At 45.0% G+C, this 24,716-nt stretch overlaps 2 protein-coding genes across 3 annotated transcripts in view; both read left to right on the top strand.

Moving 5' to 3' along the window:
- Window positions 1–12,827, top strand: part of LOC106566370 (RIMS-binding protein 2) — a 69,706-nt gene extending 56,879 nt beyond the window's left edge. For both annotated transcript variants that reach the window (XM_082955392.1, XM_082955393.1), the window contains 11 exons: window positions 446–597; window positions 1,036–1,830; window positions 1,935–2,090; window positions 2,331–2,477; window positions 2,766–2,871; window positions 6,302–6,471; window positions 6,696–6,873; window positions 7,430–7,530; window positions 7,676–7,747; window positions 8,010–8,147; window positions 10,485–12,827. In XM_082955392.1, the coding sequence (XP_082811518.1) occupies window positions 446–597; window positions 1,036–1,830; window positions 1,935–2,090; window positions 2,331–2,477; window positions 2,766–2,871; window positions 6,302–6,471; window positions 6,696–6,873; window positions 7,430–7,530; window positions 7,676–7,747; window positions 8,010–8,147; window positions 10,485–10,682 (2,213 nt within the window). In that variant the 3' untranslated portion in view covers window positions 10,683–12,827. The remainder of the gene's footprint in view (window positions 1–445; window positions 598–1,035; window positions 1,831–1,934; window positions 2,091–2,330; window positions 2,478–2,765; window positions 2,872–6,301; window positions 6,472–6,695; window positions 6,874–7,429; window positions 7,531–7,675; window positions 7,748–8,009; window positions 8,148–10,484) is intronic.
- A 3,460-nt stretch (window positions 12,828–16,287) lies between these two features.
- LOC106567169 (F-box only protein 15) lies at window positions 16,288–22,694 on the top strand. The gene is made up of 12 exons (XM_014136172.3): window positions 16,288–16,679; window positions 16,833–16,991; window positions 17,156–17,260; window positions 17,477–17,549; window positions 17,708–17,874; window positions 18,092–18,292; window positions 18,366–18,495; window positions 18,617–18,699; window positions 20,275–20,420; window positions 20,526–20,650; window positions 21,358–21,513; window positions 21,785–22,694. Exons 1-12 carry the CDS (start codon window positions 16,534–16,536, stop codon window positions 21,893–21,895), a joined length of 1,602 nt encoding a protein of 533 aa, XP_013991647.1. The 5' UTR covers window positions 16,288–16,533; the 3' UTR covers window positions 21,896–22,694.
- The last annotated feature ends 2,022 nt before the right edge of the window (window positions 22,695–24,716 follow it).

Here is a 24,716-nt window from a genome sequence, read left to right as displayed (position 1 = left end):
CCTCCCTTTGTTCCTTTCAGCCTTCTACTTTCACTTTTTCATCATACAATACATTGCTAGAACATTCCAAATTGCTTTTAAATACTATATTGATAAATACATATCTGTTTGAGTGTGATTAGACTGATTACAAAGCTAAAGAGTTGGATGTTAATCAGATAAGATGTTTAGGATGCATTTAGGATTCACACTTAAAATAATCCCCCCAAAATTGCCTGGATATTACATAACATTTACATCGTGATTCCTTAGGTCTATGCAACCAACATTGGAAAAGGGAAAGGGGATTTGTGTATCACGTAATTTCACAACAAAAAAGAGATAGGATGAAACAAGTAACAGCATGAATGCTCTACTCATGAATGCTCCACTCACCTCCACTCCCTCACCGTTTGTGTGTGTAAAACCTATGTAGATAGTATCTCATGTGTCATCCCCCCTCCAGGCCCCCCATTACCACCTCAGGAGGTGCAGGTGCAGTGTGGCCAGGCACCAGGGGTCCTGCAGGTGCGCTGGAAGCCCCCTATCCTCTCATCCAGTGGAACCTCCAATGGAGCCTGCGTCATCGGATACGCAGTCTGCACTAAAGGACAAAAGGTGAGTCAGTAACTGTGTGCCAAAGGACAGAAGGTGAGTAAGGGTATACCCCAAGTGACAGCGAAGTATGTGAGAGTGAGTGAAATACCGAGTGTTAGAGTATGTGATATGTGTGTGTAATTGTGTCATTACATCACTGCTGGCTTTAGTGCTCAGCAGTGCTACCTAGACTGCTCTCACTGTCAGTGCTAGTATTCTCTGTATACAAGGGCCTGTGAAAACCCTAGAAAGCACTCTCACTCTCTCTGCTGGTGAACATTAAATATGGACATCCTCCCTTTGTAGAGTTGCACAGGGTCTGTATTAGGCAAACTGTCTATACTAGTGGACGTTGCTCTGAATTTAAGAGCAAATCAGTTGAAAAGCAGTTGAAAGGAATGCAACAATGAACTGAATGTCAACTGTGTCCAACCCGAGGTGTGTGTTGTTTCCTGTCAGATAGCAGAGGTGTTGTACCCTCTGGCTGACTATGTGACAGTGGAGCTGAACAGGATCCAGTGTCTGGAGGCCAGGGAGGTCATCGTCAGGACGTTATCAGCACAGGGAGAGTCCCAGGACTCCCACGTTGCCCCCATTCCAAACAACCTACTGTTGCCGCCTCCTCACCCTGCCCCTGTGCCCCCTCAGCAACCACACGCAGTGCCCCCTCTACCTCACTCCCACGCCCCCCCACCCCACCTCCAGTCACCTCACCTCCACCACCCCCAACTACCCCTGCCTCACCTCCAGCCTCCCTCACCCCTGCCTCACAGACAACCCTTCCCTAACCACAGTCCTCAAACCCAGCCACACCTCCAACCCCTGCCCCCTCATCTTGTTCCCCAGCCTCACCGACAGCCTCAACCCGCTCACCCTGGTGGTCCTCCACAGCCCTTGCACCTCCAGTCTCATCCTCCCCATACAATTTCCCAGCACCGCCTACCCCTGCTGCCCCACCCACCCCCCCAGCTCCACCAGAGACCAGTAAGTGCCAGAGACCTGGAAGCCAAAGAGCAGGTGGTCCAGCATGGGGGCGTCCCAAGCCAGCCCTGGGACCCTACCCACTCCCCCTCCGCCCAGCCTCCTCCTGCCCCCATGTACGGGCACACCCTGGAGGCGCCCCTTTCTGCCAACCACCGCTCGCCCTCTCCCCAAAGGATCCTGCCACAGCCCAGGGGCACCCCCATCCCAGACCAAATGGCCAAAGCCATCGCCCGCGAGGCAGCACAGAGGGTGGCTGCAGAGAGTGGCAGAGTGAGTCATTCATACATAAAGCCAATCAATGTTGCCCTGGTTAAAGCTCTAGTCTGATAATTTGTTTGTTGAAGTTACATATATCTGCCTATGGATTGTGTTAGATGGAGAGGAGAGTCGTCTACAATGAGCAGGGCCAGGCCTTCCACCAACAGAACTCAGACGAGGAAGAGGAGGATGAGGAAGGGTATGGTCACGGCCGCAGGAGACAGGGGGCCTCAGTAGATGAATTCCTCAGAGGGTCCGAGCTGGGCAGGCCGGTAAAGACAGAATTTAATAGGGTACATATTCACATCCAATGGTTTTGTCCAGGTGCTGGATATCCTAGTATGATTTCACACGTGTGTGTGTGTGTGTGTGTGTGTGTGTGTGTGTGTGTGTGTGTGTGTGTGTGTGTGTGTGTGTGTGTGTGTGTGTGTGTGTGTGTGTGTGTGTGTGTGTGTGTGTGTGTGTGTGTGTGTGTGTGTGTGTGTGTGTGTGTGTGTGTGTGTGTGTGTCAGGCCCACTACAGCCACAGTGAGGAGTACCACAGTGATAGCAGCCGGGGCTCTGACCTTTCTGACATCATGGAAGAGGATGAGGAGGAGCTCTACTCTGAAATGCAGCTGGAGGAGGGACGACGACGCAACTCCCATAATGCACTCAAGGTAGGAATACCACTCGTGTAGTCTCTCATCAAAGCTTAACATTGAAATATTAAAATCGAGTAAACTGATTTGGTTCTGATTACCACTTGTACAATGGAAAAAATCAAGTACGCAAACCACTTTATCGCAGTTGGATGATATGGCCCCTGTGTCCAGCAATGTGTCTACAGTAGAATACTTCCTCTGTCTTGTTTGATTGGTTGACCTTTTATTTGAAGCAATAGTCATTGGAAGTAATTTTGCTAGTTGTGGGGAGATTTAGATATTTTTATGTGTGATCTTTTTAAGACTGGGAACACCCCCTCTGGGGGTCGGCTGGATCGGGAGACGGGGAGAAGAATGCCTCGGGACGGCCCGCAGCCCCAGAGACACCCTCTTATGGTGCCCTCCATTGGTCAGTCGGGTCACATTAGCCCAGAGAGGAGTCTGGGAGTTGTATTGTTTTTGTGCATTGATGTTCTCTGTACCCTAGTAGATGTTCTGCTTCCTGTTTTAATCGTCCATGAGCTTCGCTGTGTACAGATCACCTCTGTGTCTTTGAACCATGCTCATGCCTTCACAGTACTGACAGCTTACTTACAGTCAATGTACAGTATTATCAGTTACTAGAACGTTCCCTGGCTGCTACGGTGACAAGGTACACAGACACATATTTCACCATAACAAATGTAGCTGAATATTTCAGTTATTAAGAACTGCTTTTGAGCTCTCTGTTTATGGCCAGCGATATGTTAGGATTATCAAAGGTTATGCCAGGAAGAGACCTCCGAACCAACCAACCAATGAGTAGCATGCGCACTTTATTAACCACCACCGTCTGATTGGTGTTTCCTGTAGAGATAACCACAGAGAGTAACAGTGATGGGAACCTCTCCCCCGTCACGGAAGATGTTTACTATGGCAGTGTAGCACGGCACAGGACGTGGTCGTCCAGCCGACACCCCACAGGCGCCAAGCCTTCCTATAATGGTACGTGCTGTGGTTTATCCCTCGCTCCTTCACCAAAGCACAGCCAAAAGCCACCAGCCCTAGTTGAGAGGAGAGTAGTGATGCCAACGACTGCCTTAATATGTCTCAGAACACCTAGCATGATCCACTGCACTGCACCAATATGGAAGCTTGCTGAGCCACACTGGGCCCAAGATGGCCGCCCACTGTTGCGGATTGGAATGACTGCTGCTCAAATTATGCTTCTCCCCTCCCTCCCTTGCACTGAACTCCATCAGATGCCTGCTAAACCCTTCCCCCTCTCAATTTAACCCCACTCACCACACCTTTACTGGGGTTACTATGCATGACTGATTGGAAGGAGTCAGGGTTTTTTAAGAATTATATAGCATCGCTGTCCTTGCTGAGAACTCAATGACTGTTATAGAAAGTTCTACTAAAATGTTCCTATTACATCTTACATATAAATACATATTTATCAGTTTGTTTGGGTTTTCATATGTTCACTATGCTGATGGTCTGATCTTATTTTATCGTTTCTAAGCAAGGAGTCAACTAAAGGACAGACAGAGTTTTCTTTGGCCCACTGTACTTTAGTGGAGCCTAATACAATAGTCAGATCAGTACCACTACGTCAGGGTTCAGCAGTATGCATGTTTAACTCTGTGTGTGTGTGTGTGTGTGTGTGTGTGTGTGTGTGTGTGTGTGTGTGTGTGTGTGTGTGTGTGTGTGTGTGTGTGCAACCATGTTCGTGTAACCCATCATGTCTGGTTTGCTCTCCAATCTCTATCCATCTGTAACCTGGCCATAAGTTCATATGTGGTGTCAAATTGATGTACATTACATTATTACATTATTTACTCTTGTCTCTGTGCTGATACTGGGACCAATTGATGGATTGACCACAGAATTCTGCTTGCACGGTACAAAATTAAGTGTTGGTTTGATGAGCAAGCTCAATCCATTATATACAGTAGTACTGCACAGTCACCTACATGGTTTGGCTCTCTCACTTGTAAATCACTTGTAAACAACACACCTGTTTATATATGCCTCCTCCCTTCTTTCCGTCCATGCATAATAGCATGCGCAACATGACTCACAACTACACACTAGTGTTACTGAGTGGCCAAATTCAGTCAAAAAAATTGTTTCTCTCATGCTATATACATAATGCCATAGACTGTGACCCATTACAACTGTAGTGGATCCTAGTGGACCTATAGTTGAAGTCGGAAGTTTACATACACCTTAGCCAAATACATTTAAACAGTTTTTCACAATTCCTGACATTTAATCCTAGTAAAGATTATAGTCTTAGGTCAGTTAGGATCACCACTTTATTTTAAGAATGTGAAATGTCAGAATAATAGTAGAGAGAATTATTTTTTTCAGCTTTTATTTATTTCATCACATTCCCAGTGGGTCAGAAGTTTACATACACTCAATTAGTATTTGGTAGCATTGCCTTTAAATTGTTTCACTTGGGTCAAACATTGCGGGTAGCCTTCCACAAGCTTCTCACAATAAGTTGGGTGAATTGTGGCCCATTCCTCCTGACAGAGCTGGTGTAACTGAGTCAGGTTTGTAGGCCTTCTTGCTCGCACAAGCTTTATCAGTTCTACCCACAAATGTTCTATAGACTTGAGGTCAGGGCTTTGTGATGGCCACTCCAATACCTTGACTTTGTTGTCCTTAAGCCATTTTGCCACAACTTTGGAAGTATGCTTGGGGTCATTGCCCATTTGAAAGACCCATTTGCAACCAAGCTTTAACTTCCTGACTGATGTCTTGAGATGTTGCTTCAATATATCCACATCATTTTCCTACCTCATGATGCCATCTATTTTGTGAAGAGCACAACATGATGTCGCCAACCCCGTGCTTCAAGGTTGGGATGGTAGTCTTCGGCTTGCAAGCATCCCCCTTTTTCCTCCAAACATAAAGATGGTCATTATGGCCAAACAGTTCTATTTTTGTTTCATCAGACCAGAGGACATTTCTCCAAAAAGTACGATCTTTGTCCCCATGTGCAGTTGCAAACCGCAATCTGGATTTTTTATGGCGGTTTTGGAGCAGTGGCTTCTTTCTTGCTGAGCAGCCTTTCAGGTTATGTCGATATAGAACTCGTTATACTGTGGATATAGACACTTTTGTGCCTGTTTCCTCCAGCATCTTCACAAGGTCCTTTGCTGTTGTTCTGGGATTGATTTGCACTTTTCGCACCAAAGTACATTCATCTCTTGGAGACAGAACGCGTCTCCTTCCTGAGCGGTATGATGGCTGCGTGGTCCCATAGTGTTTATACTTGTGTACTATTGTTTGTACTGATGAACGTGGTACCTTCAGGCATTTGGAAATTGCTCCCAAGGATGAACCAGACTTGTGGAGGTCTACCATTTTTTTCTGAGGTCTTGGTGATTTCTTTTGATTTTTCCATGACGTCAAGCAAGGAGGCACTGAGTTTGAAGGTAGGTCTTGAAATACATCTACAGGTGCACCTCCAATTGACTCAAATTATGTCAATTAGTCCATCAGAAGCTTCTAAAGCCATGACATCATTTTCTAGAATTTCCCAAGTTGTTTAAAGGCACAGTCAACTTAGTGTATGTAAACTTCTGACCCACTGGAATTCTGATACAGTTAGTTATAAGTGAAATAATCTGTCTGTTAACAATTGTTGGAAAAATTACTTGAGTCATGCACAAAGTAGATGTCCTAACCGACCTTCTAAAACTATAGTTTGTTAACAAGAAATTTGTGGAGTGGTTGAAAAACAAGTTTTAATGACTACAACCTAAGTGTATGTAATCTTCCGACTTCAACTGTATATTGAGATGCAGGTGGATGTGATCTCTTTCTCGCCCGTGTTTAAGAGGGATACAGGGACAGGGAACGCCGCTCCCCTCCTAACTACGATGAGTCAGAACCTGAAGAATCATTCCGGATCTTTGTGGCTCTGTTTGACTACGACCCCCTGTCCATGTCTCCCAACCCGGACGCAGCAGATGAGGAACTGCCCTTTAAAGAGGGCCAGATCATCAGGGTGGGTGTCACACACAGGGCTAGGCCATACGAGGAGATATATTGTGCTTGTGTTTTAAAACAATGAGGTACAATATGAAACATCATTGAAAATAGACTTTTCCTTCTGCCATTTGTTTCGTTTTGCTTCCAATCACTCTTGTTCCATTTTTCTCTCTCTCCCTCCCCTCTCACTCTCCCTTGCTTTCTCTCTCTCGCTCGCTCACTCTCGCTCTCTCTTTCCAGGTATATGGTGATAAGGACACTGATGGTTTCTACCGAGGGGAGATCAGGGGAGGCAGGATGGGGCTCCTGCCCTGCAACATGGTGTCAGAGATCAGGGCTGAGGATGAGGAGACCATGGACCAGCTCATCAAGCAGGGCTTCCTCCCACTCAACACACCAGTGGATAAAGTTGGAATAGGTAACCACAGAACTATAAGGAGTAGAACTGTAACGTTCGTAAAGAGAAGTCGACCAAGGTGCAGCGTGGAATATGTTCATCTTGTGATTTATTTACTCAGAACACGATAAAAGTAATGAACAAAGAAAATACGACCGTCACGTTCTGTAGGCACACAAAGCAATACAAAAATAAGATCCCACAAACACAGGTGGAAAAAAGGCTGCCTAAGTATGGTTCCTAATCAGAGACAACGATAGACAGCTGCCTCTGGTTAGGAACCATAATCGGCCCAACACAAAGAAATACAAAACATAGAATGCCCACCCCACACCCTGACCTAACCACATAGAGAAACAAACCCTCTCTCTCGGGTCAGGGCGTGACAAGAACAGACATCCTCATTCAAGTCAATGATTCCATAACGGGTGGACTGGTAGCCATTTTGACTGTACCCATTTCATATTTTTCTAGGTAACATACTGGGCAGGGCACACGAATCTCTCTATGACACCACATATACATCTGTCACTATATCACCTCCTGTCCTGGCGTGTCCTCTTGTTTCCTCTCACAGGGCAGGACAGACGAGGCCTCTGCCAGCACCAGGCCACCAGGAGGATGGTGGCCCTCTATGATTATGACCCCAGAGAGAGCTCCCCCAACGTGGACGTGGAGGTATTGACACACACACACACACACACACACACACACACACACACACACACACACACACACCTGTACATACACACACACTGTACATACATGTAACCAGATAGACAGACATTGTAAGGGTATTAATGACATCTCTGTTTCCTGATAGGCTGAGTTGACTTTCTGTGCTGGTGACATACTCGCTGTATTTGGAGAGATTGATGAAGACGGGTTCTACTATGTGAGTATGCCTCTTTTCTGGGTTCCGTGATGTTACTAGTAGCATTATTATTATTATTATATAGGGCAATTCAAAGGTTGTAAAAGTCAGATGTTTTAGTTATGCATTTTTAAGAAATACCATTGGCTCAACAGCCTGCTCATACACATAGTATGTCCTTTTGCACAGGAGAGGGCTCTTTCCCTCAGGTTTGACCATCAGAGTTCAATGGGTCTAGCCATGGTTCTCATCCCCACTGCACACTCCTCTCCTCTCTCTGCAGGGTGAAATCAATGGCCACCGTGGCCTCGTCCCCTCCAACTTTCTGGAAGAAGTGCCTGACGATGTGGAGGTGTACCTGACGGACACTCCATCCCGCTACGCCCAGGATGAACATGCCAACCGGGCCGAGGCTAAAAGGGTACATCGCCGCTCTCAGCGCTAGTCCCTCTGTCCATCCATCCTCCGTCTCTCTTGATTTACGCCTCGCTTCCTCCACTTGCCGTCTGTGTTCTGTGTGTGTGTGTGTTGTCCGTGTGTGACAGTGACAGTGGTGACTATACAAACCTTAGCCCCGGCCGGCGAAAGGGACAAACGCAGTCAAACCTTTCTGAGAGTTAGAAAGGAAGAAGCAAAGCCTGATGTGGACAGAGAGATTGAACACTTGAACTGTGCCCGTACGGGGTGGGTGATATTCACAGACCAGTGACATAAGGGAGTGCAGATTTGAAATAGGCTAAAGTCATTCCTACACAGGAATATAGAAGGATCATTAGGTAACCTCTTTGCACCGAAACACCAAACCCAACTCTGGATCTTGTGTCTATTAATAAGTGCTTTAGGAACACCTCTGAAACTTTCCTGATTTCTACCAGTTGTACCCAAATGGACAGAAAGGATTTGAGTAAACTGTAGGGTTGGTAATATAGCAAAGCATGCCTTTTTCAAAAACAAACTCGATACCTTTTATATAATAGTAGACTTTGGCCCAACTGCTGTATTTCCTGGGAGAGGCTTTGTTTCTTTTTGTATACTGCACACACTTCAAAAAATATATATATTTTTCAGGCCTGATGAAAGTTGATAGATATGCCATGTTTAATCTAACCAGAAGAAATAACAGCCACAGTGATACATCCATACTGTAATGGTACAATGGAACAATAAAAGCAGCAATAATTTTCATTTGCGACCTGTGTTCATGTGCGTATTCTTGTTGTTTTTCTTTTCTGTTCTCATAGTCGTGTGTGGGTTGTACTGAAAATGAAACGTCACCACATCTGATTTACGTTTTTTCCTCACCTGCTTGGCAAATACAAACAGAAGAAGATTGTTCATTTCACGTCATAAATGGCTCTGTCTGCCTTGTACAGTATGTGAGCAACTAGAGATACCAGACTGACAGATCTAATGCTGGGTATTGTGATTACACTTATGTTAAATGGTTCATTTGTAGCCAGTAAACATTCTTCTTACACAGTCATAAGTTTATAGCAACATGGTTATTCATGCGTGCACATTAAAGTTTTATATACTAATCCACGTAATTAGGAAAGTGTTTCCCCTTACTTTTTAGTGTAACCAGAATGCTAATTTTCAGCATAAATTAGAAAAATTGTTACAAATACATTTTTTGTAACAATTTATTGGAGTGATTTAATGCCTGCAAAGTAGTGGACTACTAATTATCTGTGAGATAGTGCTCTATTTTGCTAACTTAAAAGTTCCCTATATCTGTAGTTGTTGAAAAACCATTACTAATGAGAGCTGCAAATCCCCATTTGATTCAACAATTATTCCTCTTTATCTTTGAGAGACCATTTTAAAGGTCCTAGATTAACTGTATGATAGCATACCATACTTTGATCGGTTGCCAGTCCAGTACATTAGGCAAGAGGGATGGTATCTACAGTTGTGTCCCTGAGTGTTGTATATTACTGTTGGTGTCCCTCATGATCGATGGACCTATCAGAATCTGTGGTGTTGCGATGTCGTGCTCTATGTTTGATGGCTTCCTCCTCAGTGTTTGTATGTGTGAAACCTCAGCAGCCCCACCAATGTCTTCAGTCCCCATCAACAGAAGGAGAGGGAGGTATTAAGGAATGATTTCAATAATAGCCCAAAAGGCAATACCTCATCCTTATTCTGAACCACTTTTATAAACATTATGGGCTTGTTTCCCGGACACTAGTCCTGAACTAAAAACCTATTCCAATGGCAAATTTTTATTGAGCAAGCATTTGAGGCTAAATCTTTGTCCGGGAAACCAGCCCTATTTGAAAGATAAACGTTACATAGGTATTTGACACACATTTAGTGGAAAACCTACAGTAAGTATAATGGTCTGCATTGACACTGTTCTCTTTTTCCTAGGACTTTATACAGAGTTATGTTTTCATACTTGTCTATATTGACAGCTAATGCTGAGAAGTCTCAAGGTCAGCACACATAACATCAAATTCAAATATTGTTGGAAATTGAATTAGACTGTAGAAATATTTGGCATACCCAACCCTTCACTCTATTTAACACAACGTATTTTAAAGTCCCATTGGATATATAGCTTTACTGTAGATGGATAGGGCTACTCAGGTGACAGTGGGGTGATAAAGTGTTGAGGGACACAATGCTGACTGTAGACTGTGTGTACTATTGTAGCCCTACCTCAGACAGAGAAAGGGTAGGCCACAGTGGACTACTGATTTCTTTGTAATGCACTGCCCCTACCCCCACCACCCTCCATGGCATCTCTCTTCAGGTAACTACGGATACCACAGAGAGCACGACCCCGCCTGTCCGAGCAGCATCCCCCATGGTGCGTCCCGTGTGTCCCCCAGGCACCATGCGGCCCATCAGCCCCACCAGGGGCCCCAGGGACCTCCGAGACAACAAAAAGAAAAAAGGACTGCTCTCCAAGGGGAAGAAACTGCTCAAGAGACTCTCTCCGGTTAAATAAACTGTTCCCAGCTGAGCCCAGAACAGATACTGGGCCCAGTACTGCACATCACATACAGCACATGCAATCAAATCAGCTGATCGTACGCACACAACTACAATTGCAACATATGTGTGTATGTATTACAGGACAATATATGTGAGCCTAATCTAATATTTTCAGTGATACATGTTCTAATGATTAATACACATACTTACATGTACTTCGTGCCAAATTCAATGAGACCTTTGCTCACACATACTGTATAACTGTGATGTATTTGAGGTAGAGGGAAAAAAGGAGTACAAACTAGGATTTTCATGACATGGATTTTAATTTCCACTGTTATCTTTAATCAAATGGAGATCAGGACGATGCTGCTAAACCATTTGTGTGCATTTGTTTCAAGCAGGGTAACAACAGAGTAGTCTATTCTTTTTTGTTACAAATCTAACATTTCCAGATGGTTTCCATAGCAATTGTGCAATTATAAGGTCTCTAACAGACATGACGTGGCAAAAAACATCAATGTTGTGACAGTGAGATGTTGATACTAGGAGAGAGACCATACTCCTGGAACACTGGAGCAACAACTCAACTATTGATGGCATTCTGTCAGTAATGCTGGCTGCTAATACAGAGGCTTTATTCAGTGCAATATATCACAGACAGGATGGTGACAAAGGGTTGAATCACTCACAGAACCTAGAAGTCTATAGGGTAGTTGGACACAGGGCATTACAGACAGGAGAAGGAGCTGCATTGGATAATACATTTGAACCATCTCAGTGGCCTTTATGAAAGCAATTCTAGCATGACTTTCCTCATTTTCTATGGTTGAACAAGGTTGTTTTTAGACTTACACAAGTCTTTGCCAAGAACCCCTAGTGCATCTCTGCAGCTTTGTTTGATATTGCTGTCCAACTGTCATGAAACGCCTAGTTAAAGACAACCTTCTGTGTTTGCCTTCCAATTGCACAAAGGTGTGTTTTGTCTGATGAATCGAAAATAAGTCGTTCTCGGTGTGTATGGATGTGTTGAGGGTGTAGGCTATGTGTGTGAGTTTGTGTGCTCAGTGTGCATTCATGTCTGTGCATCCTTTTTTTAAAAGAGGACAAGTAGTTGAGTCATGTGATCTTAGTGGTGTGCTGCTAACTAATATTCAGTTCTGTTGTCTGTCGAAGAGGGCCATTTTCTCCACTCAGCCATTTCAGTAAAGATGTCTAGGTGTGCTCAAGATTCTGCACCGTTTACTTGTTTACACTCTTATAGACCTCGTGACAACCTATTTTTGAAGTCAAGGGAAAGGGAGGGATGACCTACATACTGTACCTACAACCTCTAAACCAGTAGTCATATGGCTTATGAGATAAATGAGTGCTAGGATGCATCCAGCTGATCCATTGATTGGAGAGGCTGTCATAGCCTTTAGACAAACATTGTCCTGTATTTTGACACCTTTCAGAACCCTATATTAACCCATTTTCATAAACCATGATCCTATTCTGTAATAGTTTAACATCACTTCCGTTGCTGTACAGCCACAGTTTGATGGACATAATCATAATGGACAATATGTCAATCCATGACTCAAAATGACAGTGTTTTATTCTGACAGGGTCCTCTAATTCCCATCAGCTAAGATATCTGAGTCAAGCGTAGTACCCTGCTGTATAATGATTACAGGGTTCTTTTATGTTTATTAAAAAAGAGAGAAAATCAAATGATGGATTGCCAAAAAGGAATGTACGAAATGTTCAGCGGGCAATATAGTACACATTTTATTATTTGTCCAACATTATGCATTATGTTATGCATCCATTTGTCAAAAGATGTTAGTCATAATACCAAATCCTTTATTTGTAAATGGGTGTAGTGTCTATACTGTTGCTCTTTTGTACTTTCCTCCATTTATAGATCATTTCTAAATGTTTATACTTGATTTTCAGACTGCCTTTTTTAGTGTATTGAGATTTATTCTTACTGTAAACAGTGCAAGCATTCTCCATGGTGTCCTCAAGATAAGATGTTTAAGTCTGCGGTTATGTGCTTGCTCTGTGAATCAAAGATACAAAACAAATATATAAATCATTATTTATGGTGTGTGTGTGCATGTGCAAAAAAAATACATTTTTTAATCAAAAATAAATTTGATATTTTGTAGAATATTGTGTTTGGATTACTTTGGTGTATATTTACATTTTAGTCATTTAGCAGACGCTCTTATACAGAGCGATTTACAGTTAGTGCATTCATCTTAAGATAGCCTTCCCTGTAGCTCAGTTGGTAGAGCATGGTGTTTGCAACGCCAGGGTTGTGGGTTTGATTCCCACGGGGGGCCAGCACAGGAAAAAAAAATGTATGAAATTGTATGAAATGTATGCATTCACTACTGTAAGTTGCTCTGGATAAGAGTGTCTGCTAAATGACTAAAATGTAAATGATAGCCAGGTGGGACAACCACATATCTCAGTCAATAAAGTAGCTATCAGCAAAGTTAGTGCTAGTAATGGGGAAAATGTAATGTGCGAGTGTTAGTTTAAAGAGGTAGGGTTTAAGATGTTTTCGGAAGATGGGCAGGGACTCTGCTGTCCTAGCTCCAGGGGGAAGCTGGTTCCACCACTGGGGTGCCAGGACAAAGAGGCATTTTGACTGGGCTGAGAGGAAGCTGCCCTCCAGCAGGGTTGGGAGGGCCAAGAGACCAGAGGTGGCAGAACGGAGTACTCGAGTTGGGGTATAAGGTTTGAGTATAGCCTGAAGGTAGGGAGGGGCAGTTCCTCTGGCTGCTCCATAGGCAAGTACCATGGTCTTGTAGTGGATCTGAGCTTTGACTGGAAGCCAGTGGAGTGTGTGGAGGAGTGGGGTGACATGGGAGAAGTTGGGAAGATTGAACACCAAGTGGAGAAAGAGCAGCTCTGTCTTGTCGAGGTTGAGCTTGAGGTGGAGAGCCAACATCCAAGCACAGATATCTGCCAGGCACACAGAAATGCGTGTCGCCACCTGGGTGTCAGAAGGGGGCAAGGAGAAAAGTAATTGAGTGTCATCCGCATAGCAATGACAGGAGAGACCATGTGAGGATATGACAGAGCTGAGTGACTTGGTGTATAGTGAGAAGAGGAGAGGGTCTAGAACTGAACCCTGGGGGACACCAGTAGTTACAGTATATGGTGCAGATACAGATCCTGCCCACATCACTTAGTAGGAGTGTCCTGCCAGGTAGGATGCAATCCAAGAGTGTGCAGAGCCTGAGACACCCAGCCCTGAGAGGGTAGAGAGGAGGATCTGATGGTTCACGTGTCAAAAGCGGCGGATAGATCAAGGAGGATGAGAACAGAAGAGAGAGAGTCAGCTATGACAGTGCGGAGAGCCTCCGTGACACAGAGGAGAGCAGTCTCAGTTGAGTGACCCATCTTGAAGCCTGACTGGTTAGGGTCAAGACGATCGTTCTGAGAGAGAATGCGAGAGAGTTGCTCAGAGACAGCACATTTAAGTACACTGCTCAAAAAAATAAAGGGAACACTTAAACAACACAATGTAACTCCAAGTCAATCACACTTCTGTGAAATCAAACTGTCCACTTAGGAAGCAACACTGATTGACAATTAATTTCACATGCTGTTGTGCAAATGGAATAGACAACAGGTGGAAATTATAGGCAATTAGCAAGACACCCCCAATAAAGGAGTGGTTCTGCAGGTGGGGACCACAGACCACTTCTCAGTTCCTATGCTTCCTGGCTGATGTTTTGGTCACTTTTGAATGCTGGCGGTGCTTTCACTCTAGTGGCAGCATGAGACGGAGTCTACAACCCACACAAGTGGCTCAGGTAGTGCAGCTCATCCAGGATGGCACATCAATGCGAGCTGTGGCAAGAAGGTTTGCTGTGTCTGTCAGCGTAGTGTCCAGAGCATGGAGGCGCTACCAGGAGACAGGCCAGTACATCAGGAGACGTGGAGGAGGCCGTAGGAGGGCAACAACCCAGCAGCAGGACCGCTACCTCCGCCTTTGTGCAAGGAGGAGCAGGAGAAGCACTGCCAGAGCCCTGCAAAATGACCTCCAGCAGGCCACAAATGTGCATGTGTCTGCTCAAATGGTCAGAAACAGACTCCATGAGGGTGGTATGAGGGCCCGATGTCCACAGGTGGGGGTTGTGCTTACAGCCCATCACTGTGCAGGACGTTTGGCATTTGCCAGAGAACACCAAGATTGGCAAATTCGCCACTGGCGCCCTGTGCTCTTCACAGATGAAAGCATGTTCACACTGAGCACATGTGACAGACGTGACAGAGTCTGGAGACGCCGTGGAGAACGTTCTGCTGCCTGCAACATCCTCCAGCATGACCGGTTTGGCGGTGGGTCAGTCATGGTGTGGGGTGGCATTTCTTTGGGGGGCCGCACAGCCCTCCATGTGCTCGTCAGAGGTAGCCTGACTGCCATTAGGTACCGAGATGAGATCCTCAGACCCCTTGTGAGACCATATGCTGGTGCGGTTGGCCCTGGGTTCCTCCTAATGCAAGACAATGCTAGACCTCATGTGGCTGGAGTGTGTCAGCAGTTCCTGCAAGAGGAAGGCATTGATGCTATGGACTGGCCCGCCCGTTCCCCAGACCTGAATCCAATTGAGCACATCTGGGACATCATGTCTCGCTCCATCCACCAACGCCACGTTGCACCACAGACTGTCCAGGAGTTGGCGGATGCTTTAGTCCAGGTCTGGGAGGAGATCCCTCAGGAGACCATCCGCCACTTCATGAGGAGCATGCCCAGGCATTGTAGGGAGGTCATACAGGCACGTGGAGGCCACACACACTACTGAGCCTCATTTTGACTTGTTTTAAGGACATTACATCAAAGTTGGATCAGCCTGTAGTGTGGTTTTCCACTTTAATTTTGAGTGTGACTCCAAATCCAGACCTCCATGGGTTGATAAATTGGATTTCCATTGATTATTTTTGTGTGATTTTGTTGTCAGCACATTCAACTATGTAAAGAAAAAAGTATTTAATAAGATTATTTCTTTCATTCAGATCTAGGATGTGTTATTTTAGTGTTCCCTTTATTTTTTGAGCAGTATATTTTGGAATGAAAAGAAAGAAGAGATACCGGTTTCTAGTTTTTGACATCAGAGGGTTTGAGTGTTGGTTTCTTGAGGAGGGGAGAAACTTTGGCCATATTAAAGTCAGAAGCGACGCAGCCAGTGGTCAGGGATGAGTTGATAAGGGAAGTGAGGAATGGGAGAAGGTCTCCAGAGATGGTCTGGAAAAGGGAGGAGGGGATGGGGTCGAGCGGGCAGCTTGTCGGGCAGCCAGACCTCACTAGTAACAGGATTTTATCTGAAGAGAGAGGGGAGAAAGAGGTCAAGGCGTAGGGTACTTCTGTGTGAGTGGGACCAGTGGACTTTTTAGGCATGTTCGTGATTTCCCTTTTATATCTCAATGACCTGACTAATAAATGATTTCTAAGCCATATTGCATGAACTAAAACTACTACTAATAATAACATAACTGAATATGGATTTTGCAGCATAGCCTTGCTACCACAGATGAAAGGGTCTCCTTCAATCCGTGCTATTACACTTTATATCCTCTGGATGGCAGCAGTGATCTTTACTTCACCATTTGCAGACCTTATCAAACGTGAAAAAGGACCATTTAAATTTGATAACAACAATAACAAACACTCACGTGTTAGGAGAACGTAGAAATGGCAATTCTGCGTGCTTTTGCAGACTTGAAGGCAGAGGGTTTGTTTCAATAGTGTCATTACAGGTTTGCAAAGTGTGCCTAGTTAGACAGAGCTTTCTCACAACTTAAACTTGACAGCATCTGTAGCTTCTCCTGTTGTAGGTAACTAACTAGCTAGCTAGCTAGCTATGGCTATTGGCCGCGGACAACTTTTCCGCAGTTTCAGAGAGGGTTTGTTGAAGAATGCCCCGCCAACAGAGGGTCGAGGACCGACAGGCAAAGAGAATAGCAGACTCTGCGAGAAAATGACAGGATTTTCCCCGGGCACTCAAAGGTATGAGTTGTGGGATGTCATCAACTCCTGTTGCATAGTGTGCACTGAGCACCAATAAGCTGGTTTGTAGCTGACTAACTTCAGCTAGCCACTGACTTTTGTTGACTGCACAATTGTGTTGCATCTCTGTCTTTCTCTATGCTCGACTACAAGTGTGGAACCACAAACACTGCCACAAAAGAAGAAGAGGAAAAAGAAGGCGGCAAAGGCTACTGTACCCTGTCAGCCAGTTGTACCACTGCCAAGGGTACCTACAAAGTCTATTGGACATGCTGGCAAGCCAGCTGAGTGCACTCCGAATCACATAGAGAGGTAAAAGTGGGTTGCTGTGGAACCCACTTGACACTGATAAAAGGGTTGCATATGTTATTGGTTCTATGTCCTGCAATCTGATTACTCGATTGTGTTTGCACTAGATGGGAAAGATCAAGCATTCCAATAAACGTTTTAATCATGTCTAATTGGTGTTTTATTAGGATGCCACCGGAGATCCTTCTGAAGATCCTGTCGTACCTGGATGCCCTCTCTCTCTTCTCCATCGGCTTCATCAACAAGCGATTCTATGAGATGGCCCACAGCAAGTAAGGAGTGAAGTACTGGTCACATTGTAGGCTATTCTTCCTCCCTCAGTAGCATACAGAGGCTCCAATGCTACTGTAATATTGTCAAAACCTACTCACTGGGCCAGAGTCAATTCAATTGTCCGCAACTATATTTACATAGTTACTTTAATGCATTTTGTTCTCCTCTCCTCTGGTTTTACATGATCATTTTTGACCCACAGTATTTTCTTGCAGTGGAATGTGGCACAAGATGTATTCTGCAGAGTATGGACACAGTATGAAGTGGAGGCCCAAGCGTTTGGACGAGGTTCAGTGCAATTCATATTTCATAACACTCCTTTTTACTTATCACACCAGGGACATTTTTTATGAGCGTTATGTGCTTGCATGCACAGTACTTTTTGTATTATTATTATTATTATTATTATTATTATTATTATTATTATTGGTGTTTTCCTCCACCAGGTGCTGGATAAGCTGAGTACGGTGGTGGTCCAGGAGAGACCAGAGGGCTACTGGAGAAGACTGTACTTCAGGACCATGGCTGGCTTCAATGAGACCAAGTGGAGGAAGGAGTTGAAAGACATCAACCCTTTCACAGGCTTGCCCAGTCAGACTGAAAGAATCCTCAGGTTAGACAGTTTCTGCAGTTAGTGCTAAAGTTGTACTGCCTCTGTTGTTCAGGCCCATGTATAAAACATACCATTTATAAAGTGCACACATACAGAGGCTCCAATGCTACTGTAATATTGTCAAAACCTACTCACTGGGCCAGAGTCAATTAAATTGTCCGCAACTATATTTACATAGTTACTTTAATGCATTTTGTTCTCCTCTCCCCTGCCTCAGGAGCCAGCGTGTGACCTGGGAGATCACAGTGTCTGACAAGTGGGGGTTGGAGGGGACGTTTGAGCAGAGCCGTGCCTACTTCTCTGACTCGTCCGTGACGGTGTGCTGGAGCAGCGGCCGCTGGCCCTCCTTCCACCAGCTCTCTACCTTACAGCTAGATGGTGTCAAAAGACAAGCTCTCAGCTCCCCTAACATCAATAAGTGAGTGCCTCTCTTTCTCTCTTGTCTCTTCTTGCCTCTGAGTGAAATGCCTGCTCCCCTCTTCTCCCCTCAGGCCTGGCTGGCGGTCTCTGATGGCTAAGTTTGACAGGGACACCATCTCTAAGAGTGGCCAGGTCATCGGTAGAGACCAACTAGTCACCCTGGTACTCTTTTCGCCTAGCATCGTCATTGGCGTCTGGAGGGTATGTCATCTAAATCACATCATTAGAAAATTGATGGGCTAACCCACAGTGTGCTGATGAGTTAGTTTGTTTCCTGATAAAAATGGTTTAATGTTTGGGATTTCCCTGTGTCAATCCACAGGGCCGGTGGTCCATTGCCTTTGTGATGGCCAGCTTCCACTACCACAGGCTGGTGGAGAGGAGTCTCTTGGGCACCTCGATGTGGTATGCAGCGCCCCTGACTCCGGAACGGGCTAGGGTTGAACAAATTGGTTTGACTGGATTCTGTTTTTTATACACTGCTCAAAAGAATTAAGAGAACACTAAAATAACACATCCTAGATCTGAATGAATGAAATAATCTTATACTTTTTTCTATACATAGTTGAATGTGCTGACAACAAAATCACACAAAAATAATCAATGGAAATCCAATTTATCAACCCATGGAGGTCTGGATTTGGAGTCAAACACAAAATTAAAGTGGAAAACCACACTACAGGCTGATCCAACTTTGATGTAATGTCCTTAAAACAAGTCAAAATGAGGCTCAGTAGTGTGTGTGGCCTCCACGTGCCTCTATGACCTCCCTACAATGCCTGGGCATGCTCCCGATGAGGTGGCGGATGGTCTCCTGAGGGATCTCCTCCCAGACCTGGACTAAAGCATCTGCCAACTCCTGGACAGTCTGTGGTGCAACGTGGCGTTGGTGGATGGAGCGAGACATGATGTCCCAGATGTGCTCAATTTATTCAGGTCTGGGGAACGGGTGGGCCAGTCCATAGCATCAATGCCTTCCTCTTGCAGGAACTGCTGACACACTCCAGCCACATGAGGTCTAGCATTGTCTTGCATTAGGAGGAACCCAGGGCCAACCGCACCAGCATATGGTCTCACAAGGGGTCTGAGGATCTCATCTCGGTACCTAATGGCAGTCAGGCTACCTCTGGCGAGCACATGGAGGGCTGTGTGGCCCCCCAAAGAAATGCCACCCCACACCATGACTGACCCACCGCCAAACCGGTCATGCTGGAGGATGTTGCAGGCAGCAGAACGTTCTCCACGGCGTCTCCAGACTGTCACGTCTGTCACGTGCTCAGTGTGAACCTGCTTTCATCTGTGAAGAGCACAGGGCGCCAGTGGCGAATTTGCCAATCTTTGTGTTCTCTGGCAAATGCCAAACGTCCTGCACGGTGTTGGGCTGTAAGCACAACCCCCACCTGTGGACATCGGGCCCTCATACCACCCTCATGGAGTCTGTTTCTGACCGTTTGAGCAGACACATGCACATTTGTGACCTGCTGGATGTCATTTTGCAGGGCTCTGGCAGTGCTCCTCCTGCTCCTCCTTGCCCAAAGGTGGAGGTAGCGGTCCTGCTGCTGGGTTGTTGCCCTCCTATGGCCTCCTCCACGTCTCCTGATGTACTGGCCTGTCTCCTGGTATCGCCTCCATGCTCTGGACACTACACTGACAGACACAGCAAACCTTCTTGCCGCAACTCGCACAACTCGCATTGATGTGTAATTTCCACCTGTTGTCTATTCCATTTGCACAACAGCATGTGAAATTTATTGTCAATCAGTGTTGCTTCCTAAGTGGACAGTTTGATTTCACAGAAGTGTGATTGACTTGGAGTTACATTGTGTTGTTTAAGTGTTCCCTTTATTTTTTTGAGCAGTATATTTCAGCAGAAAAGGATGTTGCATGCATGTTCAATTAAATAACTAAATCATTCAGTCATTCATTCTCTCTCTCTCTCTCTCTCTCTCTCTCTCTCTCTCTCTCTCTCTCCATTCCCAGCCCCTATTCCATACCAGAGAACAAGCCTCCTTTCGACGACGCAGACCCTGACTCCGGCCTCCATGGCTACACGCTCCGCATTATACTACACAACACTGTGACCCAGATCATGGCCGGCCACTTCTCTCAACTCTACTGTAGCAAAAGTAATGAAACCAGTACCCAGGAGGTTTCTCTTTCAGAACCACGTTGGGCCGCTGTACGATACCGCAGTCTGTAGTTGACTTTGGTTGTGTGTTGTGGTTGTCCAGGTCAGGTCCATGGTGGTTTCATCCAGCTGAATGTCATCAACAGGGGAAGCCTGTCCCAGCACACCCCTCTCTCTGGCAGGATCAGCCTGCCCTGGAAGTGTGAGGCTCTAGAGGGCACCGTGGAGGTACTGTAGGGGAACACTGACTCCGACTGGTTTAGGTTACACTTTACTGGAACCACCAGCGCTACATGATGGGGTCATTGTAATAACAGAACAGCTGACATATAGACTTTGGCGCTCCCTCTCTCTCTGTCTATTTATCTCTATTTCTCTCTCTCTCTCGCTAGCTTTCCATTCAATTGGCAACAGATTTTCATGCGAATATTGTAAAATCTGCATAAAGAAAATATGTGCATTTTCCCAGCAGTGGGGTTTCCACCAAACTGACTTGTGGATAAAAATGAGTGTGATGACATAGTGCAGACAAGTTTTTTGTCAATGTGCCTACTCTGGTCTTGGCATGTGCGCTCTAGTCAACAGCTCACAGATACAGTATGTGTAGGCCCAAGATTACCCACCATGTCGAACGAACAAATTATCTGTCTGCATTTATAAAATTGTTTCGAAACTTTATGTTTCCATCACAGCTGTTTTTTGTCTTTGCATTGTCGGAAAGGGCCCGTAAGTAAGCGTTTCACTGTTAGGCTACACCTGTTATTTGGAAGCATGTGACGAATAAAAATGGATTTGATTTGAAAACATGTCTGTCTGTCTGTCTGTCTCTGTGTGTGTGTGTGTGTGTGTGTGTGTGTGTGTGTGTGTGTGTGTGTGTGTGTGTGTGTGTGTGTGTGTGTGTGTGTGTGTGTGTGTGTGTGTGTGTGTGTGTGTAGAACTGCTGCATGATGAGCCTGACCCTGATGGATGAGTACCAGAACCCCTTCTGGTGTGTCAGCACACCCGTGTCTATGGCGCTGAACAATAAGGAGCCCTCCAATGACTACGAGGGTCAGCACTTCCTGATCAAGTACCAGGATGCAGAAGGCAAGGTAAACCAACCCCACATGACTCACACGTCAGAGGATAGATTACCTTTGAGCAGAGCTGTGCCTACTTGTTTTTTGTTGGGTTAGTTTATTTGACAAGGACCATGTCAGTGGAAACATTGTATCTGTACTGTATATATTTACATGTTACATTATCACCCATAACTTTTAATGTAAGTAAATGATCACATATGGGGAGCAGCAACTAGTGAGTGGACATCTGATTTTTTTTTCTTTACAATAACAGTAATGTATGAGTTCTTTATTATTGTAGGTGAGGATGGACCTTGTGTGGCTGGAAGAGCAGAGACAGTACTTCCTGATCAATCTGGTAGTCTTCATCACCACGGCCAAAGTCAACAAGCACTTTGGGAGAGCCTACTGACGCTGCATGTAGAGGTGGCGCTGTACTACAAGCCTCTATCCTAAGGCCTTCATAATGATGACAAAGTGGTGACATAAACAGTCATGACAGCTGACAACTGTTTATGACACCTGTTATGTTGTTATTATGCGGTATAATGTAGGCCTTATGATAGAAGCTTGAAGTAAAGTGTTGAGCCTGTATACACTATGTCATTTGATGATGTAGTTTAGTTGTGTTTTGTTCTGAGTAAGTTTGAAGTAGTTCAAGTTTGAGGGTTTGCCCCGGCAAGTTTTCATTATTTCTGTATATTTATATAGTTTTATGCATTGTTTTGTGAATCATTAGTACACATTGGTAAAATGTAATCCTACTTTTTTGAAGTATGTCTCGCCATATTATAAAGAGCATACCACGTGTGAAATGTGTTAACAGAGTTGAACTATTTTGGTTTTGTAAGCTTTCTGTTACAGATGGACTATCTGATTCTAGATAAATATTCTGATTTATATATTTCAGTGTTATTTTTTACTCCGCCATAGTGCATTCTTTAAAAGCTAAGTGAAACTGGAGGGATCAGCCTGTGTTCTACTGTATTACACTTTACATTCTCAGGATGGCAGCAGTGATCTTTATCCCCAATAGCACTATTTTCAGTCCCAGCAAAACACAAGTGCTCCCTCACAGCCCTGGCCATGATTGCTTTTTTTTTTCTAAGCCAAGTGAAGACTTATTGTGTATACTGCCTCACTGTTCGAACCTAATCAGGACAACTGCTGATGCCAACTGTCTAAGCATCAATATTATTATTTCTACATAGTGACTCCAAATGGCAAAAACATTTCCAAGCCTTCATTTATACAAATATTGTTCAATACAGTAGCTAGTTACAGTAAAGAGTTATTGATTGAGTGGAAAGAACTGCTGCGATTCACTGCTTTGGTTCATTGAGCCAATGCTTCAGTACATTTGGCACAGGGGCCCTGTGTATGTTCTGAACCAGAAGACGAAAAAGTGAGAGAGTGGAGATTACACTCATACATCACAGCATCCTGGTCCCACCCCGCCGCCTTCTCCAGATCCTGAGTGAGCTGTAACGCTCCCTAGGGCCCTGGGGCCATCGGATGTTTAAAATTCTCAACGACTGACCTCTCCATCCAAGCATCCATCTTCGGGTGGCCTTTTCAGATAATTATATTTCACAGGTCCTAATAGTGCTGACCCCTCAACAGACAGCAGAGATCACTACAAACGATAAAGATTATACAGATCAGGTAGATGTGTTTAAATCCCTCAGTTATTTTGACTGCTTACTTTTGTCTTGAGAATGTGTTCCTGTTTAAAGAAGCTTTACCAACATAGTCAGTCGCCAGTTTATTAGGTATACCCATCTGGTACCCGGTCAGACTCCCCTTTGCCTTCAGAACACATTGAATTCTTCAGGGCATTTAAACGTTGCTCAATTGGTATCGAGGGACCTAACATGTGCCAGGACAACTTTCCCCACACCATTACACCCCTGCCACCACCCTGTAACATAGACACCAGGCAGGTTTGGGCCATGGACTCATGCTGCTTACGCCAAATCCTGACTCTGCCATCAGCTTGACGCAATAGAAACTGGGATTCATCGGACCAGACAATGTTTTTCCACTCCAATTTTGGTGACAGTTAATGTACCTAATTAACCTGCTCCTGAGTATATACCGTGTGTTTGCGTTTGTGTGTGTTCGTATGTGTGTTAGAGTCCTGAGTTGATGTCATTACAAGTGATGCTATAAAAAAGCACATATCCCTAAGTCAGCGCAGGTGGGAAATAGTCAAATAAAAAGTGAGATCACATAGAAGACCATCCTTACCATTTCAACCTTGCAGGATGTAGCAAGAGTCAGGACTGTGGCCTCCCCTTCATTAGTCTGTGAGAGCAGATACCGGTTGGAGGACACGTACTCTAGCGGTTCAGAGTGTTGGGCCAGTACCCAAAAGGTTGCTGGTTCGAATCCCCGAGCTGACTAGGTAAAAAATAACTTGATGTGCCCTTGAGCAATGCACATAAACCTAATTGCTCCTGTAAGTTGCTCTGGATAAGAGCGTCAGCTAAATGACAAAAAAAAAATCCACTTGGCCTGTAACTCATCCCAGTCTCTTGCGGAGTGATGTGTATGGTGGCCATGCTCTGAGAGCCACTTTCATTTGTCATCCTGTGACACTGAGAGAAGGAAGCTCAGCCTGGCCCCAGCCATTCATCTTTGTCTGTGCTGTTCACAGTGGGCTAGCCACGGGGCAATGCCTCCCATCACTGCGGCTCTGAAGAGCTCCCAGAGCTACCTCACAAACTCTCTGGACCATATTCTTGAGCTGCCTATAAGGACTGACTGCTGGACTGAACCTGCATTATTGTCAGTCAGTCCATATAGGCAGCTCAAGAGTATGGTCCAGATTTCTCTAGAGGTTGCCTGGAGGCCATGATAACAACAACGTACAGGGCTTCAGAAATTATATAATGGTTCTTACTGTCTTAACAACTTGTATGAGCTAATGATAAGTCATGAGATTTCCTATAGCCTACATCACTGTACCGGGTATATTTGATTTACACTAATTCTCTCAACTCAGATTTGATGGATACAATGAAGTCAATGAACAGCATTCTCACATAGGTGTTCCTTTTGTCCAGGTGAGAAAGGCCAGTGTGGAGTGCGATTGAGATTGTGTCATCTCTGGATCTGTTGGGGTGGTATGCGAATTGGAGTGGGTCTAGGGTGTCCAGGATGTTGCTGTTGATGTGAGCCATGACCAGCCTTTCAAAGCACTTCATGGCTATCGACGTGAGTGCCACGGG

Source organism: Salmo salar, chromosome 01 (genome assembly GCF_965601325.2).
Source record: "Salmo salar chromosome 01, fSalSal1, whole genome shotgun sequence".
Lineage (NCBI taxonomy): Eukaryota > Metazoa > Chordata > Actinopteri > Salmoniformes > Salmonidae > Salmo > Salmo salar.
This window is presented reverse-complemented; position numbering and strand designations above follow the sequence as displayed.

What these genes read in the sequence shown, in the direction of transcription:
- LOC106567169 (XM_014136172.3), top strand. Translation starts at nt 16,534, where the DNA reads ATGGCTATTGGCCGCGGACAACTTTTCCGCAGTTTCAGAGAGGGTTTG. An exon ending in TTTTCCCCGGGCACTCAAAG is followed by an intron (nt 16,680 to 16,832) that starts GTATGAGTTGTG and finishes CTCGACTACAAG; the next exon opens with TGTGGAACCACAAACACTGC. An exon ending in CAGACTGAAAGAATCCTCAG is followed by an intron (nt 17,875 to 18,091) that starts GTTAGACAGTTT and finishes CCCCTGCCTCAG; the next exon opens with GAGCCAGCGTGTGACCTGGG.